General features: G+C 32.2%; 1 protein-coding gene across 1 annotated transcript; it reads right to left on the reverse strand.

Annotated features, from left to right (window-relative positions):
- Positions 1-9,708: 9,708 nt before the first annotated feature.
- Positions 9,709-10,500, reverse strand: LOC129919191 (uncharacterized). The gene has a single exon (XM_056000040.1). The coding sequence runs from the start codon at positions 10,498-10,500 to the stop codon at positions 9,709-9,711; it is 792 nt and encodes a 263-aa protein (XP_055856015.1).
- Between the last annotated feature and the right edge of the window lie 10,347 nt (positions 10,501-20,847).

Genomic DNA, 20,847 nt, shown 5'->3' on the forward strand with positions numbered 1-20,847 from the left:
AAAAAAAAATGTTTAAGCCTGTAAAGTTGCTAGAACACACAAAGATCTCTTCATATTATGTACATTACATACATTGACTCATTACATTACCGTTTTTTTTTTTGACGAAATGTTTTTGCATGTTTGAAAAACCTATTTGTTGTTTTCCAAGCTCTATATTGATTAATCGTTAGCTTAAAAAATATCTTGTAGAAGAAAAGCTTATCATTGCACCAGCTCTAGAGGTCATTTCATGGTAATTCTTAACGAAAAACGAAATAAATCATTGAAAATAAAGTAGGAAATAAGTTTTGCAATTTAACTCGTTTTATCAAAGTCGCACGCTTATACATAGTATCGATGAATTACTTCTTCAATAGATTAGCGATTAACTTTCTGTTGTTTTGGATGCTTTCAAATCTGATGTTAATAAATGATGGTCTGCCTCAAGGCTCTGTTCTGTTTTCGACTTTGTTTCTGATTTTCATTAACGATCAGACAAAAACTGAAACTGCTTATACACTTAATTGATTCCCTAGCCACCATTGGCTTTTAGTGAATAATTTTTTTATGAACTGGGAAAAGAATGTAAATGTAACGTTATTTTAATGCGGAAAGTAGGTATAGCAAACAATTATGTTTTTTGCGCGATAAGATTTAAATGCATCAAAAATCAACAACAAAACTTGTTTGGGCAGCGTTATCTTATTGGAATTGATTTTTTTTTTTTTTTTCATTTCTTCAGTGATTTGTTTAAAAAATTTAAGATTTTGTGTTTTATTTTATTTAATCAAAATGAAATTGGAATCAAAGCTGATTAAGTCAAAAATTTATTTAAATAAATTACTCCTCTCATCTTCCCATCGCAATCCCAAAATATCGATTTACGACACTCTGTTCACTGTAAATCAAGCACTTTAACTTTTTCATTTACAATCTATAGATAATAATTTACGAATCTCTTTATTTTTTTTTGCAAAATTCAATAAAAACTGTGTGTCACATTGAAACGTCTTAGACATCTTAATATTTGACTACCACCATCTAAAAAAAAAGATGTTTTCCATCAATTTAGCATTTTCATTTTTCTTAAAAAGAAAAACAACTCTTTTTCTTAAACGAGTCTGTTTTCTTGCTTTCTTTTTTTGTATTTAAGCTGATATCGTTTGTGTTCTTTGTCGATTTCATTTTCCTTTGGTCGACATGGACAGTATTTTCTTGTATATTTATTATTTTTTTTTTATTCCGTTTTCTTTGTCCTTACAAAGTGGGTACTTGATAGATGAAAGGAGAGTGTTGAAAAAGGATTCCACTCAGACTTACGTCCTCCTTTGGAATTGGAAATTTTGCAATGAATGGGATTTTGTTTTTTTGTTGTGTCTTCCTGATTTTTGATTTCTTTGTATTTCAATTTTTTTTTAATACAAATCAATAAGGATTTCTTTTGTTATTAGGTCAGCAAAAGAAGGAAAGATGGCAATAAACAGAAGAAGATTATGTACAGTTCTTTTGGTATATTAAAAAACAAAAGAATGACTTTTTTTTCATTAAAACAAAAAAAATTATTTTAAAATAGCTTAGTTGTTTTAATGGCTTAAGTCGGCTTATTTTTGCTGTGTATGTTTTCGGTTTTATAAAATTCCATTTTCCATTTTATGCCGTTAAATCACCAAAAATAATCCTAATTTCTTGCATCCATTAGGTACATTATTATGTTGTATTTTAACTATAAGAACTTGGTTACATTTTTCAATTCCAAGTTTTGCTGTGTAAGTCTTTCTCTGATCAAAAAAACCTCATCCCCAAGGCTGAAAACCTCTCTTCTTGGCAATCTTAAATCTCCCAACTCTACGACTTTCCCTATAGCTTCAAAAATTCCAAAAATTTTCAGTCATAAACTTCGTATAGACACAAAACCGCAAAAAAAGCGCTCCAATTATTCTCTCTTCTTCCAGAAAGGAAATGGACAGTAACAGCAATTAATGAAGAAAAACCACAACGAAACTTTTTGAAACATAACCATCGTTATAATCTCTTAATAATGCACAACCCTCTCTACCATCTTCTAACTATAATGGTATCTTAATTCGTACATAATAGTTATTGTTATGTTGAAAGAGTGGCTTTCAAAAACTATTAAATGCCCATTTTAAAAGAAATCGGGTAAAGTAGGTATACTTTTGGCAAATTCGTAGAATATACCGCACTTCATGAACATTTCTCATTCGTCCTTACCTTAACTATAACTTTCGATAAACTGTATAATTATCCTAGAATTTCAAGTGGATATAAATGTGTAGATAATGTAAGTATGTATATCATTAACCAAAAAGTCAGAAAACTTTTACCTCTATCCGCATCGCATTTCGCACACTCTATTCACTGCTCCACTTAACATCTTACACAAACAATGAACTTAATATACCCTATGAACGGTTTCAAACATAAAAAAAAAAGTCTAAAAAGATAACCAGGTTGTGAAGTAAGAAACAAGCAAGAAACCCATGGAAAAGTCGCGCAGCAGCGCCTTCTATATTTAAATAAGGACGTCAAATTCCCACGCGAATTTTAACGTCTTATGGGATTGTTAAGAGACTTCTTGAGGAGAGAGTGCGTCTCCTAGCAGTTTCCTTTTTTTTTTTTCTTTTTTTGTGTATTTCTATAGAGGCGCAAAAGTCCGGATTGGAAGATGAACTACTTCAAGTGTTAACTCTTGTTCCATAAATAAGTCACGTCCTTCGGCGAAAAATTACCCACACTTTGGGAATCTCTCTAACCATCGTTGTGTATAGTCATCGTAGTCGTCGTCGTTGTGGTGTTGAAAAGTTTTATCCCCATCCTTCCAAGCAACTCAAATGGAAAGAAAGTTTTTTTTTTTTTTCTTGTGTTGTTTCTTCTGTGTTACTGCTCAAGACTGCAGTTGATGCACATTCTTGAAGAAGAAGTAGATGTTCCTGCCTACCTATATTTCTATAGCAAAGGAGCCCTTAAAATGGGCCAAAACTTCTCGATACATTGCATTTCTGTATAACCGAAGCATGTTTACCGAGAAATTTTCGTGCCGTTTGCTCGTTCTTTGGGCTCGTTCGTTCGTTCCTTCTTTCTTTATTCAGTCAAACAACCTCTCTAATCAGTAGCAGCAGTAGTAGTAGCAGAGTTAGGTCTTCTTCACTAGTTTTTGTATTGCACCACTCAAAAGCAATTATACGCAGGATAAATCTTAGAGATTTCTTCTTAGGCGTCTTCAACAGACACTTCTGTCTAGAAATAATATTCTTTCGTATAGTTCCCAAATGCAAGCGCAAAAAAAAAAACTCTTCCCACTTTTTTTTTTCTTCTGCATCAAAGAGAAAGAAAAAACAGATAAGAAAAACAGACAATGTAACGGCAAAAAGAGAGAATGGAAAAAATAAAATAAATACGACAACGAACGGTTTTGTTTGCTTTAGGGTGGGTGGTAATGGAAGAAGAACCCGGAACGAAATTGGCTTTGAAAAATGTAGAATGTACATAGTCACCTATGCAACACACTCCTGCTGCTATACTAACGCCTATCGAAACGCCCCCCTCGACATATATGCCTTAATGTCACAATTCTTGCCCCGGATGTTGTTCAATCTTATTACCACTCCCCAAGAGCATAACCTACTCAAACCGTAACAACCGGCCAATATAATACCACATGGTCCCATTAGTTTGTTCCTTCTTTCTTTTTTTGTAGAATTTTCTATGCCAGAGAAAAATGAGTCAGGAGGAGGAGGATGAGGGTGGATGCCGCCACTTTTAGGGGTTAATGGTGGTGGTTATGGTTCCATGGAGCATTTCGGTTTCTTGTAACCATTCCAAGCGAGAGGATGAGCACAAATATACGTGAGTATTCCTTTCGTTGACTAAATGGCAATGTTGCAGCAGCACCACCACCACCGCTACCACCTATACGCTAGTCTTTTATTCTCGTCTATACAAAAACCTCCAACCCCTTGGTGCTTTCCAAATTGTAACTTCACTCTTATAATACCTACCTACCTCGACGAACCAGAGCCTCGGGTTTGACTTTTTGGCAAACAAACTGGTGCATTGCGACGAACGCTACAATTTTCCGAATCAAAAGATCGGAGTGAAAGAATATGATGTTTTTTTTTTGTTTTTTTTTTAATTTTATTTTTTCATTTTTCGTTCGTTCATTCGTGTTCGTCCTGGAATCTATGTTTCTACAAAGAGATATAGAATAAAAAGATAGTGAATCCTAGGCGGCATTATTGTTTGTAGGAAAAAGAGAAATTTAAATGTCACCATACACTGTGGCGATGTTGAGATAGATGGATAGGAATTTTTGTTTTTTGGGGATCGGTGTGCCTGGGATCGAAGTACCGACCGTACCGAGTGCTGCCGCCACATCAACCTTTGGGGACACACCCTGTATAACCAGTGAAATATAAGAAATATGTGCAAATATTGACGCGGACAATGGAGGGCGTTTGAACATCAATTTCGTTTTCCGTTTTTGTCATTCCCTGCTCAAAACTTTACAAAAAAAAAAAAAAAATCATTTCGAATAAATTTCTCATAAATACAACCCCTCCGTCTGGTCCATCATAGACTAGGATATAACGTCTTCGAAAAATGTCTTCTTTTTTTTTTACATACATTTTCGATTGGGTATACTTTCGGAAGTGTTCTCCACGATATATGACGGGAGATTTAAGAAGAAGGTATAATAAAGTATAAATCATTGAGCTCTGATATATATATCAGTATTCTTTTGACATCAATAACGACGACGCTATAGTCTAAAATACACGCATTCTATATCTAAAGTGGCTTCTTTTTGAATCTCGAAAAAAAGCGTTATTTATTGACACTTTTATGGGAGATTAATAGACTTCCTATCGATTTTTGAGTGCTGCGGCTTTTGAGAGATACTCTGGAGTGGTTGGTTAATTAATGGTAAAGTAGGTATTTAAGGTAAGAAGGGAAAAAGGTTTTTCTTGAATGACTTCTAGATGGTTGGACAGATAGCAGATAAAAAAAACATCTAGGAGAGAGGAATAAGTTTGACAAGTATGTTCAAGAAGTAGGTAACTGTTTATCGGAGAAATATAAAGATGTTCATGAAAATCATTAAAATGGATTGATAAACGAAGACAGGTGGAAATAATAAGAAGGGATTATAGGAAGCGGAAGAATTTTGACAAAAATCTTTAACAGATGTCTTTTCTGCAGCTTTTAACTTTTTGAACTTCTTGTTTTAAAGGAGCTAAGAATTTCGCTTTAATAGTCTTGTATGAAACTATACTTCAGAGATGCAGACTTCCAATTTTACACAAATTCTACAGTTAACAACAACAACAAGTCAAAAGGTTCTATAACTCCATACAACCTCGAACTGACCGTAGATATTTAGAAATCTCTTCGGTAAACTGGCATTAGCCTTTGCAACATCAGTGACGAATAAAACTGAAAAGAGATAAGGCAGTTGCCACATCATCCAACAATTCAGAGGGCTCCAATTTGACTAGAAATTATCTACAATCGCTAGAGATCTTTTAAGTTTCTAGTATCTTCTAGCATGTAGATTTCTGCTTCTTTCTCCAATCTTGGTGTCATTGGATGGAGATTTATGCTTCTGTGAGAGAATTAGAATTCGCATCCGCGTAGTCTAGATGTTTTGGATTAGATGTCAGAATTCATCGAATGCCTCCGTTTCCTGTCAAGGGTGTGCGCACTACTTCGCTTGTCACCAATAAAAAATAAAATTGGTGATAGTATGCAGCCGTGCATGTCTCCACTTTTAAGTTCGAAATTAACCTGCTATAATATGATGTATTTCATAGAACATCCTGCAGGATTCTCTCAGATTTCGAAAAAATTTTCTTATGTGTTTAGTGCATGTGTATTTTTTTCACAGAAGTGAAAGGCGAGCGGACAACAAAAAGAGCTTTTTTGTGTTTTGTTACAATTAGGGTGTCCTTTCACGGCCGGATTGTAAGGCCGATACTAACAATTTATTGTAAAACTTTTTAATGTTATAAATATTTCTAAGGCATATCTAACTATCCAAATTATCAGCCCTATTCTGCTATTCGATTCACGTGAATCGAAAGATTTCCTTCCTTTATCACGTCAAACTGGCTCTGAAAAACTTCTTACTTTCGAAAGCAAAGCGTGGTTCCCGCCTGTTTTAGACATTCTAAAGAAAAAAAATTACTTATATTAAATTTTAACCGCCATTTAAACGCTTCTTGTTTTAGACTTTTACGTGAATCAAATAGCAGAATAGGACAGTATGTCTTTATTTCTGTTTTTTTTACCATGTTTAGCTTTTGACCCTAGTATAGCTTTTGACCCTTATTTTCAGAAAGTTATAATAAAGATTATTTTGTTTACAGAATAGGTTCGGATTGGTCTAATATGAAGTATCAGAAGCCAACTGAGGTATCAGGACACAATCGAACCAGTGTTCACTTGTTCACAATAATGGACAAAAAAAAAAAAAAAAAAAACAATCCAATAAAAAAAAAACTCTCAGTTGGCAACCATAAACACAAAATTTCAATCTTATTTTAATATTTCTAAAACTTTTTACTTTCAGTTGTTTGATTAAACTTGGCGAATCATATCGATAATACCAATTAGTCAACAAACTGATGCAAATTGCTAGTGCCGCTGATCATATCAAGTAAACAATTGAAATTCTATGCTAATTTAGAACTTATAAGAAATAAAATCTAATCTATCTAAAATTGACTCTCAAAACTTTGCTACATTGCAGTTTAATGATGTTTTTTTTTTTTGTTTTTCTTAATTACAGGGCGCCACGTGATGAACTTATCTATGAGCTAACTAAGTGCAAACACTGATAATAATTATGTGCCACAATATACCTAAACCTGTGCTTTATTCAGTAAGACAATGCGAATAAATGAATAGAAATAATTTTGTTTTGTTGTCAGGTGCTTTGCAAGTCGGTTATCATCTGAAAATGGAAGTTGACAATGTCAAGGCGTTATTTAATGATGACTATAAACGCATTCGTTTTGATACCTACATATGTAGCTATATTTTAAGATTTAGTGAACTTTAAATTATTGGATTGGTGCGACCGGATGATGGTTCTCCGCGACCGTTTTTTTCACTGGTCGGTGGGACTTTCGTCCGTTTGCAACACCATTTTTCAACAATATTTTGATTAATTTTATGTATAAGAAATTGTTTTTATGAAATTATATGAGAATGTCTTCTTATTATTTCTTGTAACAATAAAATATGTGATTTTATACTCGGTATTTAAATAAAAGCTTTAAATTAACAAATGAAATAAAGGAAATAATATTCAAAACAAATAATGTAGAATGTAGTTATTTTTTCTTTTTTCTTAAAAAAAAATTGTTATCTAGTATGTTCATATGGTAAGTATGCAGAAACCTCTGTTTACATGTAAGGGTTCTTATTTAAACGCATCCCAGAATAGCTTAATAGATTTAAATACAGCTAAATACACAGTGGATAAAAGAATTTTTAATCTTTTTGTAGATCTAAATACATTTGTTTGCATATAAAATGTATCTGCGTACACTTAAATAAACACTGTAGCTATTTAAAAAAAAGTCTCATTTAAAGACAGTAATGCCAACTAAGGCATAATTGTGGTTAATTTTGTACATTTACTTGATATTTTTTTTTATTTTATTTCGTTAAATACTAACGGTACAGATTATACAGATTTAAGATTAACATTTAACATTGGATAAAAAATTAATTTTTAACGATATTGATTGAAAAACATATTCCTTATACTCTGTGATTTAACAATATCATTACAGGAATTAATAAGAACATAGTTTTTATTAAATACATTAATTAACAGATTGAGAGGACTATAAGCGCCATAGTTTGATCTACTAAAGATGTTACAAAGTGACATTTGTCTTCTTACACTATAACGACTTACTGTAAAATTCAATCGGGAAAGGACCGATGGTGTTGAAATCGAACCATTAATTATTCCTATGATAAAACAGAACTGCAAATACTCTCTATGAGCAAAAAGAGATGGCAGATTTATAAGTTGTAATCTATGAGAGTAAGGTGGTATTACAATTCTATCTGACCAGGGAAGGAAACGTAGACAAAATCTCATAAACCTTCTTTGAACGGATTCTAATCTGTTGATATGAGTCGCGTAATAAGGTGCCCATACAACACACGCATATTCAAGAATTGATCTCACAAACGAAACATAGAGGGTTTTAAGCACATAAGGGTCATGAAATTCACGAGTAAAACGTTTAATAAAGCCAAGTGCCTTATTAGCCCTTTTTATTATATAATTAAAATGATCGATAAATGAAAGCTTTGAGTCTAATACTACTCCAAGATCGGTAAAGCTAGACAAAATACATAAATCAGAGGAATTAAAGTTATATTTATGGACAAACCAGTTATTCTTACGCGTAAAACACATTGACTTGCACTTCTCAACATTTAAAAAAAGACGATTATTATTGCACCATTCCCAAAATCTTTTCAAGTCATCTTGTAAAAGTTCACAGTCTAATATTGAGTTAATTTTTCGAAAAATTTTCACGTCATCAGCATAAATAAGAGACATAGAGTTTTTTAAGACAGACGGAAGATCATTAATAAATAAAACAAACAGTAAAGGACCAAGATGGCTACCTTGTGGTACACCAGAGTTGACAATAAAACATTTAGAACGTTCACCTTTAAAAATAACACTATTTAATCTATTTTTGAGATATGAATCCAACCACTTAAGAAATTGATCGTTAAGACCAACTCTTTTTAATTTATTGAGAAGTATTTGATGATTAAGCTTATCAAAGGCTTTGCTAAAGTCTGTAAAAATGCAGTCAACTTGTTGATTCTTCTCAAATGCATCAATGCAGAACGTCGTAAATTCTAATAAATTCGTTGTTGTAGACTTTTTCTTAACAAAACCATGTTGATTATCACATAGAACAGAAGTACAATGAAAAGACAAAACATCACAAACAATTGATTCAAACAACTTAGGAATGACAGATAGTTTAGCTATAGGTCTATAGTTAGTTACTAAATTTTTGTTACCTTTCTTGTGAACTGGGATTAGAAATGAGTTTTTCCAAAGAGCTGGAAATATTGCACTATTTAATGATTGATTAAAGAGTAGAGACAAAGGATACGACAAATATATCCCATCGATTAGTTGAAATTCATTGCTATTCTTCGCATTTATAGGGACAAAGTAATCAAATTCATCTGACTTGACCCATTCAAGGTTAGACAGATTAAAGTCTCCGATGACGATAATTTCATCATTATGATCAATTTTGCTATGAATAGTTTCAAGACAGTCATAGAGCTTCTCATATAGTTCACAGTTTGAAGAGGGTGGAATATAGCAAGCAACGATATATAAATCACCAGATGAAATAGTAATTTTCACGCACATTATTTCCAATGTTGATTCCAAAAAATCGTCGACAAGATTGCAAAAGAGGCAGTTACGTACTGCTATCAATAAACCACCGCCAACAGTTGTAGTGTAGGTGTCATTATGGCGATCTCGGCGGTAAATTTGAAAGTTGGAATCAAACATCTCTGTATCCACAAAAGAAGAATTTAGCCATGTTTCCGTGAGGATAAGTACATCATGAGGCACGTTATTTATGTTCTTATAAACCTTGTTGGTTTTTGTCCTTAGGCCGTTTACATTTTGATAATAGATCAATAGTTGGTGTAGCTGCTTTGATTCAGGAAGGGCATTGTCATATGTTGTGGAAAAGGGTGAGAATGTTTTATTTGTTTCCTATTTTGAAACTCATGAACAATGATTCCGTTTGGCCAAAAAGATTTTGAGTTGAGAAGATGGAACATAGAATCTGGTACTTTAATCTTAAATGAAGAGTACTTTGAGTAGTTACGATGGAGCATTTTATCCACCGTAGTTGATCGCAAGGTACCGGTTTTAGACATTATAAAATTTTTTACATCAAGAGCATTCGTTGAGGGTTCAAGTTTTGAGATGAATATAGTTCTTTGACCATCAACAATTCTCAGTCCAGATTCTAAAGGCGATGTAAAGTTTCTGTCATTTAAGGACGCTGCAAGATGGGATGTGTCAGTGTCAGGAGCTGGAGGAGCAGGCAAACTATTAGTCTGATAGTCCATAAGCGTAGATGTAATAGTTTGTGTTGATGCTGTCGTAGAAGTGTGTGTATTTAAATACGAAAATGTAGAGAGACTGGACTGATGTTCAGAAAATGCAGCTGGAAGCTGAGACGATTCAGGCGGAGATGAAGCAGAAGTTGATTTTGGAGGATTATCAGTGACGTTGTTTGGAGCGTGTTCAGATAAAGCAGCTGGGAGCTGAGACGATGCAATTGGAGATTGAGATAATGAAGCAGAAGATGAGGTTGGGGGATTATCAGTGACGTTGTTTGGAGCGTGTTGAAAGGAATTCTCAGAAATAGGGTTTAGATTAATTCTTTTCGAAGAAGTTGGTGGAATTAATGTCATGTCTAGATCATCACTTTTTCGTTTTTGGGATTGAATATCGAGAAGGGCATTTAGAGACTTTTCATTATTAGTTACACTTCTAGTTTTTTTACGATTTAAGATTGGATTATTTGAAATATTGTCGATTTTTTCATTCAAGAAGGACAGATGTTTTTCTAGTTTATCGATCATCTTAGTATTTGAAAGGACATTACGAACAATGTTATATTGATCAAAAGGATTGCATTCATCACAAAAGTAATAAAAGGATTTACATTTGTTAAGAAGTTTAATTGCACTATAGGTCGCACCTATGCAGTTAACATGAAATGTTTTATGGCAGTTTCCATGACACATGATTGAATCAATCATATAGTCACAGACTTGAAGGCATTTTCCACATTCAGACATTTTATTGTTTTTGTTATTTAAATTTTAGTTAAGGGTTCTTTTTGAACGACTGTACCAGAAGGTAAGGGCAAAAAGCAATGATATTGATGTTGGAATGTATGATTTAGTTGGTAGATGTTGGAATGCACAATTCAGTTGGTAGAGTAAGTCCGAGATGAGGAGATGCGGGCAGTCCAACGAAACTCGAGCAGTCGGCGAAGATGGTATTTCAGCATGAAAGTACAGGACACAAAAATACTTATGTATGTAGCATCAAACAATGCCTCGAGAGCAGAACATATACGTTAAAAAGTTTCACTCACCGGGACGGTAGATGAGTCAGGTAGAGATGATAAAAATGGAGAAGAGCCACTAATTATGTTGTTGTAGATGATAGTTGGACAGATGAGATAGATAGGTTATTATTAAAGGCTCCGGAGAGAGTTCCAGTTAAGTATCAATAAAAAAGAAAACACTCAAAAATAAAATATTTTTTTTTTGTGTACTTTCACTATTAAAAAATTGATTTAATTATCTCTAATTACTGAAAATGCGAGGGACTTTTAAAGCAAAACACTCGCGAGAGAAAAAGAGTTTGGTTAAACTAAAAATGATTAATTGTTTATAGAAATAAATAATAGAAATTAGGTAAAAATCACGGAGCTAGTTTTAAGCACGAGCCAAAGGGATTGCTACCAGTGTTGCCACTGATATCTAACATAAAGTAAACCAGATATTTCAGAAAACAGAATATACAGGGTGTTACGAATTCACCGCCCCAAACGAAAATCAAGGAGTCCTGAGTTCATTTTTATTCGAAAAACTTAAGAGGTCTTTTTCCCGTATTGGAGTTTTATGACGGTTTTTATTATTTTTGCTCTCTTTTCCCTTAACTGGCTTTATCTTTGCCAATCTACGTCTGATTTGAAAGATTTTTTTTACATCCAAGAATTTATTACGGTTTTTGTTTGTCCCAAAATTTTTTTTTCTTTGGACAACCGTTACGCAATTTTGCATCAAACCCGATTTTCTTCTTTTTTTAAGTTGTTTTTACTTGCGATATAGGTACTATAGGGCAAGTTTAGGATTCGTAAAAAAAATCGAACTCGAGATAACAATTTTACATGACATAACGATGATGGAGAATGCCAAAAAAGTGGGTCCGGCAATTCTGTCTGTCTGTCTGTCTGTCTGTCTGTCTGTCTGTCTGTCTGTCTGTCTGTCTGTCTGTCTGTCTGTCTGTCTGTCTGTCTGTCTGTCTGTCTGTCTGTCTGTCTGTCTGTGTGTCTGTCTCTATCTGGAGCTGCAGCCCAAACGAGTGAAGTGATTTTCTTCAAACTTGGTAGTTAGCAGTTTTTGGTGATTCCCTAGAGGGGAAATTGAAATTTTTTTTTTATGACCAAAACTAACGGTACCTGCCATATAACGGAAATAGAAAAGTTAATTTTTTTCAAAAACGGCTCTAACGATTTTGATTAAAATTTTTGTGTGTAGTACTACACATAAGAGCCAACTTTTTAAATAAAAAAAAATATTTTTTGTACCGTTATTAACGGTACCTGTCATAGAACGGGTTTTTTCATTTCTGAATATCTCGTACAACATTAACCCGATTTAAATGAAAATTTTTATACAAACGTGTGTAAGTAAAGATAATATTAAAAATTTAGAAAATTTCCAAAAAACGCATTTTTGGATTTTTAAAAAATATTTCAAAATTTTTTTTTGAAAAATCAATTTTTTGAAAACGGATCAATGAAAAATTTTGAAATTTAGTTTTTATGTGTAAATTAATTATTTCTTCAAAATGGCATACCAACTTTTTTTTTGAAAAATGTTACAAAATTTTTATACATAAAAAATTATTTTTTTAAAAAACGGCTCCTACAATTTTCGAAAATTTTTTTCTAAAAATACCTTTTTATACAAGAAATAAAATGGCATATTTGTTTTTTGTTTTAAGATAATTTAAAACGGAGTTTAATTAATTATAAAAACAGATTTAATTTTTTTATACTTCTTCTTCTTCTTCCTTTTTCTCGTCGCTGTTATGATCTCGATGTCGAGGGGATCATAACTATCCCACGTAACTGCTTCACACTAGTGATCCGCCTGTGGGGTTCGCCGGGTTGACCTCAGAAATCGGCGGCAAGCCTCCCGGTTTTGTATTGTTCCATTTCTAAGGCCAACTGAATGCTGGTGGTTTTGCATTTGCTTGTACCAGGAGTTTTTAGGCCTACCTTTCTTTCTATTTCGTGTTGGAACGTTGTATGATATTGCTTTTTTGACGGGGTTCTCAGGATCTCTCCTTTGAACATGGCAATACCAACTGAGTCGGTCGTGTTCAATTTTTTGGGAGATGGTGTTTTTAACATGAAGGCTTCCTCGGATCTTCGTACTTCTAATTCTATCAAGCTTAATTTTTTTATACTACTTATAAAATTTCTTCAAAATATCAAATTTTAAATTTCTTGAATAAAAAGCTTTAACATTATAGTTACTTTAAGCATAAGAGCAAGTACGTGCGACCCCAGTCGTGCAATTTATTTTTTTTCACTTTCATATCAGGATTTAAATTCTTGATTGGTTGTAAAAAGTTTTTTCAAATCAGACGTAGTTTGGCAAGGATAAAGCCAGTTTTTTTTTTGTAAAAAAAAAAAAAGTTACACATACGCCACAGTGACCTAATTTTACATAAAAAGATGTACCTGTTAAAACAAATTCTTTTTTGTAACAGAAATGCTAGTTAATAGAGAAGCTTTTTTGTAGTTTTCTTAAGCAATGCCCTCTAGGCACCAAAGGATATTTTTATTTAAAAAGTTTTTTTTATTTAACAAAACAAAACTTTTCTAGTTTACAATATCTCTTTGATTTTATGTTTGTTATGCATTTTATCTTTGCTATTATACGGTTGGTGTTCCGCTGTCATGTTGGTTTGACTCGACAGCACCAATTTATAGTCCAGAATTCAGACTTTATTTGAATATAGACAAATGTAAAACAATGTGTTTTTCACGCAAAAAAACAATTATAACTTATAATTATATTTTAGATTCTTCTTCTCTCTGTAAACTTTCCGAGTTCTCTGATTTAGGAGTTATTCTTGACACTAAGCTGACGTTTACTGACCATTATAACTTTATAGTAAAAAAAGCTAATAAGATTCTTGGTTTTATCAAACGATTTTCTCGTGATTTCTGTGATCCCTATGTCCTCAAGCTTCTTTATATTTCTTTTGTTAGACCTGTACTTGAATACGGCTGCGTAATATGGGCTCCTTACTATTCTGTTCATATAAATAGACTTGAAGGTATACAGAGGAGGTTTTTGCGTTTTTGCCTTCGTTTTCTTCCATGGTCCCAAAGATCCATACACCCACCCTATTCTCACAGACTCTTACTTATAAATCTCCCTTCACTTTTACAACATAGAAAATATATTCAGCTTTGTTTTATTGTCAAATTAATCAATGGTTCAATAATATGTCCATCAACTCTGTGTCGTCTAAATTTCAGCTATAGTCAAACTAGCATAAGAAGACAATTGCCTTTATGTCCGATTTTCAGCAGAACAAACTATGGTGTGAATAGCCCATTAAATCAATTGATTTCAGTCTTCAATAAATATTACTTTTTGATCTCATCTGTAAACGACAATGTCAAAAGCAAAACATTTAAAGAAAACTTTTTTAACATATTATAGTTATTATTTATTTTTTAGGTAAAATTTTATTATTAAAATTGTATGTACATAAATAGTTTTAAATTCTAACGTTAGGCTATTAACGGATTAAATAAATAAAAGAAAAGAAGATAAGTAGTAAAAAACGGCACACAGCCTTATTGAACTGTTTTATAAGGAAATCTTATTAAAATCAACGAAAAAGAAGGTTTATCCATAGAAATTTCTTATATTTGTATGGACAAAATCTTTTTAAAATTTGAGTGAAAAGCTTGGCACTAGAACAAAAAGGAGTGGGACTAATGATTTAAAATCTTCAGTTCGATCCCCGGCATGGTAGTGTTTTTTATTTTATTGGCAAAACCCTTACAAATACATAGGTTTTTTAAAACAATAAGGAAAACCAAGACTAGACATTCATTACAAACATTTTTTACAGAAATGCCGAACGAACTATATTTTCTTATTTTAAATGCGTATTTTTGAAAATCTTGGTTTGGTTTGGAATGACAAGTTCTATTTTGAAAGTCTCTGAATGAGTGTTTTACCTAATCAATTCAATTTCGATATAAATTTAAACCAAATCTGTACGTGACAGATTTTTTGAGAAACTATTCAACTATTCAATTCAAAAATGTCCATTCTTTCCTAATTTAACTTTGCTATACCTACAGTGTATGATTTGCATTTTAGTTTTTGAGAAAATCGAAAATAATAGTAATTTTAATTTTAGTAATTCGATTTTTCATTCAATAAAATGTTCATTATTTTTCTAAGAACTATTTTTCATTGAATAAGAAAATTAAACAATGGATTTAGAGAAAAGTTGTTTCAAAAAATGTAACAGAGTTAACTAGTCTAGTACAAAATATTTGTATATTAGTACTCATTCAACGGTGTAAATTCTTGGTAAACCTGGTAAAATGGTAAATATGGTAAACAAACAGGTCTAACCCATTTAAAATTTTGACACATTTACCACTTTACCACGTTTACTAGGTTTCCCAAAATTTTTAAGATTGCTTTATTAGATATACATAGTTACTTTTTTTAGCAGTGACTTGCCCTTAAGAGATGATTTTGTTTGTGTACCTAACCAACGCATTTTTTGTAAATCCAAAACAAAACTGTACAACAAAGCTCAAAGTTTAATATTATCGAACGAATCAAAAAAACCCTAATCCACCATAGCATTCACTAATAATATGACAACATCCCCTAAATATGGTAAAATAGTTTTTTTCACTTTTCATTTTCGTTATGTTCTAAAACTTCGACAATTTGAAAATCATATTACTAAAAAAAAATTATTATCAACTTGTTTAACTTTTGAGTTCTTGGGGGGTCATGACCCCGTGACCCCCCTTGTATACGCCGTTGTACAAGTTTTTCATTTGTCATGGAAATAAACCTGTTGATAATGAAGTAAAGCATTCTGGTTCTGTGTTTTGTACATTTGTCGCAGCAAAAATGTTACACTTACGCCACAGTGATCCATTTTTTTTTATAATAAAATGTCGTTTTTCTCGACGCGTTTTGGTCGCGTTTTAAGCCTAGTACGCAGCTGAACGTACTAGGCTTAAAACGCGACCTAAACGCGTCGAGAACGCGTCTAAAACAGGACCAACGTGATTTTTATGTCCTTCAATTTTAATTTTATTTTCATTCTTTTATTCTTGCTTTTTAAGCCTAGTACGCAACTGAAGCGAAAAGAAATTTTCCATACAAAATTTCGTTAACGAAATCTTGAAGGAAATTAAATTTGTTTTGTTTTTGCTTTTAAACTTATTTTCTGATGTTTTTTATTGAATTTTTTTATTTGTAGTTTTATTCTTATGCTATAATATCCTATGGTATTTTTTTGTTTGTTTTGTTTTTTTGTTGTGCGTACTAGGCCTAAGGTAGTAAAAATTAATTTAGTCTTTCGGATTTCGGAATATATTCGAGTAAGACATCAAAAGAAAGGTCTCTTTAAGCTCTATTCATCTTAGAGAAGCAATCAATAGAATTCAAGATATAAGCTGCTGGAGACTTTTCTGTTTGATTTTTTGTTTTTTTTTTTTTAATGCAAAAAAACTCTCCAAAAATAGAGCCGAGTTATAGAAGTTTATGTCTTGAGTTCTATTTGTAGCATCGCCAATATTGAAGTATTTAGGGTAGAGAAAATGACAGAGCATCAGGCCTTTAGAATGTGAATTTGTGTAAATTTAGCTTTTTTTAAATTAATTGTAAAATTTGCGTTCATAATTCCTCGAAAATCATACTCAAATTTTGGTTATACCTTCACTACCAAAATAGGTATATGAGCAGTGGCGTAGCTACCGCTGTATCAGCTGTATCTATGTAACAGGGCCCCCCAGATATAGGGGCCCCCAAAAAATTAAGTATTAAACATTTTCTGATAGCCATTTTTGTGTACATGTGTCATTGGGATATTTTTTTTGTCTGTGTATCTAGATCAACGAAACGAATGTTAAAATGTAAGTATCTAACGGTTTGAAAATAAAAATTCTGTTTCCAAAGTCCTTCAGAATGAACAAACTGACTTAGGGCCAATTTTTCAATAGTCAGTTAAACAGTCAGTTAGTACTTATTCCTAAGGATAAAGAAAAAATCAATTTTTCAACAGGCAGGTATAGCTTATTCCTAAGAATAAAACTATTTGCTTCTTTCAGAGACGAATAAAAATTATTCTAAGGAATAATCTCAACAAAAATATTGTGTCAGTTGTCAAAGCTGTTTTGGAAGAATTTTCAAAAAAATACAGTGGAAAACAAAAAAAAAACAAAAACAATCATAATAAATGACGTTTAATTTTAAATATTTTTGAATTTGACAATTTTTTTTTGTTATTCTGTAGAATAAATTATTTTTGATTGAAAAATTCAATGTTTTTATCTGATTGTTTATGAGCCTAATAACTTTATTCGTCGAACAGTTAACTGACTGTTTATTAGAAAATTGAAAAATTGGCTCTTAGAGAAAGAAAACATTTTTTTTTTTTGGGAAGTGTTTTCAAAAATAAAAGCAGGAACATAACGAGGCGCTTTTTTGATGAGATGGAGGAAGTAATTAAGTAAGAATTTCAAATCCATAATCGTTCTTTAAAGTCAACGTTTACAATAATTGCCGCTTGGGATATTTAGATGGGTTAACAAGGATTTTAGAGCCTTCATGCGTCATGGTCTGAATAGTATATTCGACACCTTAGGACCAGATAAACTGTTTCCGTTTTCAAATGATGTAATAAAACATGGATCAACAAAACTGGTAGAAAAGTAGAATAAAGACTTTCCAGTTGGTTTCTACGAGAAATTAGTTGCTCTAAAAATGTGCTTAAATCGAAAATCTATAAAATTATTCCATAAAAGAACTTCTTCACCCCCCCTTACTTTGGTGGATCGGCGGAATCAAAGAAAAACTAATCTCAGATATTGTAGCTAGTTAAATGCTAATTTCTTGACCAAAAACCAATTCTGTAGATCCTATGCGTAGTTTCATATTTCAATTTTAAGCTAAGAAAATACACTTCCGGTTTGCTCGGCCAGTGGAAAATTAAAAAAAAATACCTACCTGCTTTTTTTATTTTAAAATTTTTGTTTTTTTTAGTAATTATAGCGTTTACGGTGCAAACCCCATTTTTTTAGCTCTATACGAAAAAATGCTTAATTATAAAATTGTTGCAGATTTTGAAGTAACCTAGACCGAGATGTATAGCTTACATCCCTGATTTTGTAGAAAACTAATCGAGCTACAAAATCGAGGTTTTAGCATTTCATTTGGATATGGGTAACTTCAAATTTCTGCAAAACAGCCCGGAAAACTACATATACAAAAATGCGTTTGAAAATTTTTGAGCCAATGTTGTTAAGGCTTAGGGCTGTGTCCAAATCTAAGAGATGTATTTTATTGTTGCAATAGGGTTAGGGTATAGCAAAAGTGTAAACAAAATTGAAGTCTGTATATTCGGTTGTTTTACAGCCATATTATTCACTCTGGATTTAGTTCGGATTAAAGTTAATTTTAAATCTAAATCCATTAAATCTGAATTTCATAAATCCAAAGATTAATTTTTTGTTCATATTATTCACTCAAAAAAAATTATGTGATTATTCAATAAATTTTGTATAATTTGCATTTATCTTTATTTATTTAAACTTGACAAAACAACTGAACACTGTGAAAATGAATTTTACATAAAGATTTATAAAGTTAAACAGACCTTCAGAGAGCAGTTTAAATTTGTTTGGATTTAACGAGATTGGACTTAAGAAATTGGATTAGAGATTGGATTTAAGCATTGGATTTCAATTCAATTTAGTTTATTGAACTTGATATTTACAATTGACTTAAAATTAACTTATTTCTAAGATACATTGATTGATATAAAATTTTGTTGGCACATTTTGTTGAGGGGGCCTAACCTTATACAATGACTAAGTTATAAAATATAAATAAATATTATACATGGGTAAACTTAATTTTAAAAGTCTGCTGACTAGGTTGTCCTCGGGGTGTTCAGACCCGGATGTCCAGTTGTGGGGTTGGTTTGGTTGGCGTTTAGCCACGGTAGTATGCCGACTGGGTGTCATCGTAAAAGTTAACTGCTTCTTCGTTGTCCATTGATATTATGTGCTCATCCAGTATATCCAAAGCGCAAGGGTACCTAGGTTCCGGATGTCGTTGTTGGGCTGTCATTCTTCTCATCAGCTGATTGAGATGATTGGCGATATTTCCTACAAGTATCTTCGCCGATTGCAGTAGATACTTGTCCAGTGGTATGATTTTTTGAAAGCTGTAGGCAATGACTGGTCGCAGAAGCTGCTTCTTGATCAAGAGTATCGTTGGCTGACTCAATCCTGTTCTTCTTTTCATCAGAGGGTGAAGACGATGGAAGGCAAAGTTGGCTTTTTTGAGGACCAAACGGGAGTGATTGTTGAATCTGAGGAGCTCGTTAAAGTTGATTCCTAAGTACTTGGCGTTGCGTTTGGCTGGCAATCTAGTTCCATCTGGAAGTGTCAATGTGATGCTTCTACAGCTTCCAGCCGATCGACTGCCTCTTCCTCCTGATATTTAAGCAGTGAATATTAGCGGCCATATTATTCACTAGTTTAAAAAATACATCTGGATGTAAAGAAATTGAAATGTCAAAAATATGTATATCCAAATCCAAAATAGTTATACCGATTTTTACTATGAAAATAAATAATAGTAAATAGTTAACTATGAAAATAGTTAAAAATTACTATTTTTTTCTCTGTGTGATAGTGAATATCATGGATTTGGATTTATTTTTGTTCTATATAAACTTTAAAGAAATTTTGATGTTGGGGAAGAGCTGATATTTTGGTCCAAAATTTTGTTAAATTTTTTTTTGTTATATGACTTTTTGAGAATAACTAAAAATGAAGTTTCACTGCAATTGCTTTTAATATTACGTCTACAAAGTTTAATCAAAATCGTTAGAGCAATTTTCAAATAATTTGCTATAACTTGAAAAATTTGTATTGTACACTTTCTAAGCGAGATATAAAAAAATAAAAAAAAAACTATTATCAGAATTTTATAAAAAATCATCTGTACCAATTTTGAAGAAAATCCGTCCACAGTTTAGGCTGTGGAAATGTGTACAGATGGACGTACAGGCCTCAAATTTGTTTTCGATACAAAACCAATGCTTGTCCTATAGAGCAAGTAAAAATGTGTCTAATTAATTAAGCTCGTTTTGTGAAGATCCTAGAGAAGCTTCTTGGCATATTTCATCTTCGGAAGGGATCAACTAATTGTGAGGTAACATGAATTCTGCTACTAGTAATATGTTGCTATTGGAACAAGACTTGTACAAAATCTAATGCTATGTGCTATCAAAAGTTAGCAGTTTATCACTATGCATGAACTGTGTCATTGCCATCCGCAATGTTAATTTCGATTTCCTAGAAGGATTTTTTTTATTCTAAATTGATTAAACACAGACATTCACGGATCTCGTTATGATAAACTTTGTACAAAAAAAGCTGCACTGCTTATTAATAGTCAAATAGATGCTTCAAGTAAACTCTCACGTATTCGTAGACTAAACTTGTTGATCATGTTTATCACAGAAAATAATATAATTAACACTCATGATCAAAGGTGAAGACGCTGTCACTAAGAAAAAAAAACATCAACTCGTATACAATACTTTTTGATAGAAATAAGGTGTTGTCATCAAACTAAGACATGTTGCGTAACGAGGTTATTGTCCCAATCCAGTCTAGAGAATGATATATTCTATAAAAAAGAAAATAAACCATTGAA

This window comes from Episyrphus balteatus, chromosome 4 (assembly GCF_945859705.1).
Source record: "Episyrphus balteatus chromosome 4, idEpiBalt1.1, whole genome shotgun sequence".
Lineage (NCBI taxonomy): Eukaryota > Metazoa > Arthropoda > Insecta > Diptera > Syrphidae > Episyrphus > Episyrphus balteatus.